Below are 6,558 nucleotides of genomic sequence, written 5' to 3'. Positions count from 1 at the left end.
CACTATCTCTATTTATGGTGTGTATTATGCTGAGCTGATGTTCTTTGAGTCCCCTAGTGCGCGTGAGATCCCAGAGGAGACTCCATGCATGACTACTGGAATTGTAAAAGTGACCAAATGTGATGTATTCGAGTCTCAGATTGTGCAGAGGCTTAAGGAGCTAGTTCCAGGTGACTACCAGTGGGAGCTTGTCAGTATTGAGGGCAATATGTATAAGGTTGACTTCCCATCTGTTCAGGACTTGCAGAGACTCTTGAGTTTCAGGCTGTGCCGTGTGCCTAGCACAGAGTGTATTCTGGAGTTCCACGAGTGGAAGAAGGTTGAGCCAAAGGGCAAGCCTCTTACTCGGGTATGGTTACGTTTCTCTAGAGCTCCCTCGAAGCCGATGCAGGATGCAGAGGTTGTTGCTAGCTTGGGTATTTTGGTAGGGAAGACTGAGCGAGTGGATATGGCCTTTACCCGAGCTCACGGGGTGGCTCGTTTGTTGGTGAGTGTGCGGGATATAGAGTTTGTGCCTGATGTGGTTATGTGGACATATCGGGGCGAAATGTTCCCACTTGAGATTGAGTTTGAGGATGTCGCGCTTTTTGCTGACGTCATCAATGGGACTGATACAGACATGCACGAGGGAGACGATGGGTCTGCGGCCAAGGAGGCGCCCGGGGCTGATGCTAGACGTGAGATGTCCAACGGTTCGAGGCCAGCTAAGACAACCGTGCACGAGACAACATCCTCCCCCTCAGTGCCGATGAACACGCTGAGATTTGGGTCGTTTGAGCCAGCTTCTGCACCTCCCAGACTTTGGAGTGACCGGGTGGAGGACGATGATGAGCTGGAGTATACGCTCCCTCCACTGTTTTCTGCCCATGCTCAGGAGCCGGTGCTCCTGGTCACGGAGGTGGCTTGCTCTCGGGGAGACTCGGCCGCGCCTTGGGGAGGGGGCTATGGTCAGGTCAATGCGGCTCCCTCCTCCCATTAGGTCGCCTTGGTGGCCGCACAGACCGGGACACCCAGCCAAAGGGTCGGGATGGGTGGGGAGTTTGGGCAGGAGGCCCACATACTTCTCTCCCCCGGCGCGCTTGAGCCCACCCTGACCGAGGCCTCTCCGACGGCGGTGGTTTAGCCTCTGGGAGGGGACTATGGCCAGGTGGCGGCGGCTCCTTCTTCTCCTCAGGCCGCCTTGGTGGCCGCACCGACTGGGGCGCCTATGACGCCCCCCAGCCAGAGGGTCAGGACGGGTGGGGAGTTCGGGCAGGCGGCCCGCAAACTCCTCTCCCCCGGCACGCTTGAGCGCCAAGGAGCCACTTCAGGGCAGATATCGGCGGGACCTACCGTCAGGGCAGGAGGCCTTGATGTCTGTAGGCCCTCTCGCCAGGACGTGATCGCATTCAGAGGGATTTCAGATCCAGTTTCTGAGGGCCGGCGGATGAGTCGCCGGCTCCAGTATCTCCCGGAGGTTGACGACATGCAGCAGATGTGCGCTATGCGGGCGGCCAAGCTTCGTGACATTGAAGTCACTACAGGTATGTCTGTTAACGTATCTAATTCAATTTTACATTATTCAGATGAGGAGATTATTCATAATGCAAACCAACTAGGAGTTTCACTGGGGAGTAATGATAGAGAGATATCTAATTCGGTCAATGATCTCCTAGATTTGGAGGCGGAACGTGCATTAGAGACTATTCGAAACCTAGCTACGGTAAAACCCATGAACGATGCAGAGATTGATGAGTTAGGGGTTAGAGTGCTTGATAATCTTTGTGCGGATCTTACACCTTCTTATCCTCACTCCGAGGAAGAGGATGCAACCCTAGAGGCGGATATCGCTAGCCCCACTGTGCCCGGTTATGAGGACCGGATGGAGGATCCAAGTAGACCCAAACGCCCGTGGAAGCGGAAGATTTATCCCACTTCTGCGGTTCGTCGGAGTGCTAGGATTCGGACTACCAAAAAAATTCATGATGAAAGATGAAAGGAATCTTTTGGAATAGCAGAGGTCTCAAAGACTTGGCTAAAAGAAGGTTTCTTGCTGAGGCATCTTTAGAGCATCGTTTAGATTTTATTACTCTCTCAGAAACGGGTCGTGGGAACTTTGCGCCCCAGTTTCTTGCCTCTCTTGTGGGCGGTGTTGATTTTGATTGGCATTGCCTTCCTCCGCGAGGAAGATCGGGAGGGATCTTGCTTGGTGTGAGATGTGACTCGCTAGAAGTCCGCAGCGTAGTGATGGGTGACTTTGCGGTCAAGTTTCGAGTTAGGTCTAAAACTGATGGTTTCAACTGGGCTTTGGTGGCGGTATATGGTGCCGCACAACCTGAGCTAAAACCGGAGTTTTTGGCGGACCTTGTTTGAATCTGTGGGTCTGAGCAGCTTCCAATGTTAGTTGGGGGTGACTTTAATATCATTAGGAGGAGAGAGGAGAAGAACAACGATAATTTTGACGGCAGGTGGTCCACTACAAGGATTCGGGTCTATTGCAACAAAATTCTTCGTCGCAATACATGTCGATTTGTGGCGATAAATACCTATTGCCATGAAACAACATTCGTTGGCAGCCGTTGCGACTGGACGCATGGTAATAGGTTATTGCCACAAAAAAGCAATTGTGGCAATAAATTGTGCTATTGCAACAGCCATGTGGGAAGTCGCCACATGTTTTCCCGTGGCAACACTCATCTGATGCCACAATTTGCTTTGTGGAGATAGCTTTAGTGCGACATGTAATGAATCATGGCGACTGATAGCTCGTGGCAATAGACATTTGTGGCAACAACCTATGCCAACGACTCTCATTTCGTGGTGCATATTATTATGTGGCAATAGCCAATTATGGCAATAAACTATGGCAACAATCCTTGTTTTTGTGGCATTAGGCATATTGCCACGAACCGCTACACTTGTGGCATTAAGTTATGGCAACAAATATTCCAGTCGTCGTGACATAGAATTGCAACATACTAGTTTTGGCGGTGATAAATATGTATCACAACAGGTGAAATGTTTGTAGCGAGAAACTATTGCGACAATTTAAATTTTCGTGGTGCTAACATGTGGCAACCAAAAGTGGGTTGTGGCAATAGCCTATTGTGACCTAAAAAAATACAAGCATTCAATTACAATATTCAAAACCATATGTATAATATATAGATTCATAAAATTCGTAATTATCATTGCAAATATCCATCAAATGAATCTCAAATGTAATTTAGCAATCCTAATTAAGTGATAAATTGTCCGCGATCTAGAATCCAGTCGAGCTAGTTTTTGGATCCTGCAACAAAGAAATAAAAAATATATAGTTCTAGTTAATGACTCCAACATAACATACGTCATACAATTATTTCAGCCCCATTGTTAAAAAGAACTATCGCCGGACTGGAGTGATACTGTGTTAGCAAGCATGTAACTGGGGGATCAAAACAGTTTTACAAGTGTAAATGTCTAAAGCATAAGCACAAGTACATGTACTAAAATCTTCCACTATTGATATAAGTTGTGGCTCAATCTATAGTTTCAGTTAAGTTCAGGTCCCTAGCTAGCACATACTCATTTTATAAGTTGTCACTCGATGCAGCAACAATGTATGGTGAAAGAGAAGAAGCAGCTAGCTAATTATGAAGGCCAATGACATGCTCACTTGAAAATGGACCATGAGTTTTAGTTTCTTTGTTTTCAACATCTTAGATGTGATTTGTTCTAAAAACGGAAAGAACAATTATAGGTGCGGCAACCACTGTCAATTGCTTTGGATTCAATGCAAAAAAAAAGTCTGGGAAAACATAGAACCACACCTCATGATGAAAAGTAAACATATTGCATGTCAAAAGACAAAGTTGTACTAGAGGAGCGTGAATTAATTTGGATCAGAGGGAGCAGATTGAATGTTACCTTGAACTTATCCGCAGAACCAGCTTCTGCATAAGCCTCGACAGCTTTGGAGGCAAGTTCTTGTAGACCAAGGACTGGGCAACGAGGGTCGTCCGCACCTGCATGGTAATCGATAAATGAAGCTCCAACAGCATGAAAAATGCTCAATTAACATTAATTTTTAAAAGAAGGGTTAAAAATAGTTCTGGCTCAACCATAAAATCATAAAAAAAAATGAAGACTAGAAGCCCAGCCCTGACAAGTGCTCCTTGAACTCATAGAAGAGAAGTGTGAGACTTTTGAATATATTGGGTCATGCAAACTATTGGACGAACCAGAAGCACTCAATAAGAAATATGATTGGTTTTACCATTTAGGAGGAGGAGTGGACGTGGTGCAATCAGAGGAACTGAGTAGGGAGCATCAAACTGTGAAGCCGTAGCAGGTGCTATCTTGTCCCAAACCTGATAAAAATATGTCAATACACGATCGTGAAACAGTTACAATGGAACAATCAGAAATAAATGTCAAATAAATCAGATAGTCACCTTTTTCACAACCTCTGCATCTATTTCACTCTTCCCTGAATCAATTCTTGCTTCTACAGGAAAGACAAAACGACACAAATACTTACATGTAAATGTTCTGAACTGATACAATATATTTCAGCTGTGATCTATATTTTTCAATGGTGTGTGCCCAATCTTAAAGAGGATGCATGGCATCTAACCTTCAAATAAATGCTTAATGCTATCAACTCTAGCTTGCCACATGTCATTATCTATTGCCCATTGAAATCCCTGTAGCCACCACAAAGAGCATTGCTTTACTTACATGGGACAAATCACAAAACTATGTGCACCCATATGGATAAATTACTGTTGTGTGTACCTGAACACCAATTATTGGAACAACAACACTGTATCGTGTATCCACAAAAGAAGCAAACCATGCATGCATGCGTTCCTGTATTCAGCTCAAAATGAACAGGATAAATTTTCTAAAAGTGAAGTCTGTATTAATTCAGTATCATGATGCAATCATGATCTATAATACCTCCGAGTGATTCACCAATAATCCCTATCCTAGAGGGATCGACATCATCCCTTGCACTAAGATAATCTCCAAGCTTTATCAAGTCCCACACCTGCACATGTTCCTCACTGAGTATCGCAGAAAAACAGGCCCAACATGTTTTGAAGTATGATATACCAGGTCATACAGTAGAAGACAATCATAAGGAGAGAACCAGACCAAAAGAATAAATCCAGAATTCAACTGAAGTGTCAACCCAGATAGTGTAGTTATGGTACCAGTATAGCTGGACTAACACCAACAACAATGGTAATCCAGAGCTAATACTTAATCAGAAATAATTCCAATGCAATCCCTTGTTAACATGCCCAAGCTGCCTCCGCAAGGCCACTCTGTAACTCTAGTTATGTGGCATATTGAACTCCTTGTGGCCTTCTAGCTCTGGGTGTCACCATCATGATCACCCATCGTCTTAATTATCCGACATCTTCACAATAAAACCAGAGTAAGAAACATTGTAGTCATGAACTACATTATGCGAAATTATCGAAAACAAGAGATTATACATTAGCAGTGCATGGCTCCTCCACGTAAGGAGGAAAGCCAGAATTCTATATTAACGCCCGGGGGAGGGGAGCCAGGAGAGGCCCGCTGGCTTGACTTCACCGAACGTAGGCGCCGCCAAGGGAGGGCGCACTGTCCGGGGTTCGCGGCGGGCAGCACGGGGGCCGGGGCGCTGCTGAGGGATGTCGCCCTGTGATGCAGTGGACGAGGCGAGCGGGCGTGGCGGCGTTCGCGAGTATCGGACAGCGGGCGGTAGGACCGGGAGGCCGGGCGAGCGGGCGGGGTCGCGCGGGTGTCAGGGAGCCGACGGGGCGTGCGGCGACGAGCGGGCATGGCCGAGGACACGGAGACGCGGCCAGCGTCGGCGGGCGCGGAGGAGAGGGAGAAGGGCGAGATCGAGGACGACGACTCCTCCTCGGCAGCACCGCGGGGCGCACTGGGCAACCGCCTCACCCGCTGGACGACGCTAGGATTTCTGGACGTTCTAGGATGCATAAGGATGGGAGGAGATCGGGAGAAAGAACAACCTGAACAAGGGATGAGAGCTCCAGATCTAATCGCCGGTGAAGACGTCGTGTGATTTGGTTTAGAATAGTAATCGTGGGTAGTTATGAAGGATCTATAGCGGCAAGATAAGTAGACTCTTTTTTTTTGGTGGGAACACAAAATATTTGGCGCAAACTACAGTAAATCAAAATTATGTGGTGGGAAAATAATTCTTTTTGGAGGGAATGTTTATAATAATGAAATAAATTGGAAAAGTAATTTTTCAAAGCAATATGAGATATATATGCTGCCAAATCGTCTCACGACCGTCATCTTCCGTCCGAACCAGATCGGGAGATTCCCTATGAAATTGTCCCACATCCGTCATCTTCCCTAAGTCCGGCAGTAAGCGGCGTGTGGGAAGCTCGCATCCATGGCCGGTGGAGAGGCTCGAACTCACGGACGAAGGTCGGGAAGAGGGACAACAGAACTGCTTTTCACCACCGAGGATGGAGGAAGCGGGCGACAGGAGCCATGGCCGACCAGGAGCGGCGTGCAAGGTCAGAGGGGCGACTCGCAGCCGAGGCTTGCCGCCCGGTCAGGACG

At 47.3% G+C, this 6,558-nt stretch overlaps 1 protein-coding gene across 1 annotated transcript; it reads right to left on the bottom strand.

Annotated features, from left to right (window-relative positions):
* Positions 1-3,212: 3,212 nt before the first annotated feature.
* Positions 3,213-5,799, bottom strand: LOC119283781 (putative hydrolase YtaP). Its single transcript, XM_037563189.1, has 9 exons — positions 5,600-5,799; positions 5,080-5,188; positions 4,924-5,014; positions 4,759-4,829; positions 4,598-4,667; positions 4,416-4,468; positions 4,238-4,331; positions 3,889-3,986; positions 3,213-3,271 (listed from the first exon to the last, which is right to left on the bottom strand). Exons 1-9 carry the CDS (start codon positions 5,797-5,799, stop codon positions 3,242-3,244), a joined length of 816 nt encoding a protein of 271 aa, XP_037419086.1. The 3' UTR covers positions 3,213-3,241.
* Between the last annotated feature and the right edge of the window lie 759 nt (positions 5,800-6,558).

The sequence above is a fragment of the Triticum dicoccoides genome, chromosome 4A (assembly GCF_002162155.2).
Source record: "Triticum dicoccoides isolate Atlit2015 ecotype Zavitan chromosome 4A, WEW_v2.0, whole genome shotgun sequence".
Classification (NCBI taxonomy): Eukaryota; Viridiplantae; Streptophyta; class Magnoliopsida; order Poales; family Poaceae; genus Triticum; species Triticum dicoccoides.
Note: the sequence above shows the minus strand (reverse complement) of the source record. Positions and strands in the feature narration are given on the sequence as shown.

What these genes read in the sequence shown, in the direction of transcription:
- LOC119283781 (XM_037563189.1), bottom strand. Translation starts at nt 5,799, where the DNA reads ATGCCCGCTCGTCGCCGCACGCCCCGTCGGCTCCCTGACACCCGCGCG. An exon ending in GTCTTCTACTGTATGACCTG is followed by an intron (nt 5,015 to 5,079) that starts GTATATCATACT and finishes GAACATGTGCAG; the next exon opens with GTGTGGGACTTGATAAAGCT. An exon ending in TCCACTCCTCCTCCTAAATG is followed by an intron (nt 3,987 to 4,237) that starts GTAAAACCAATC and finishes ATTACCATGCAG; the next exon opens with GTGCGGACGACCCTCGTTGC.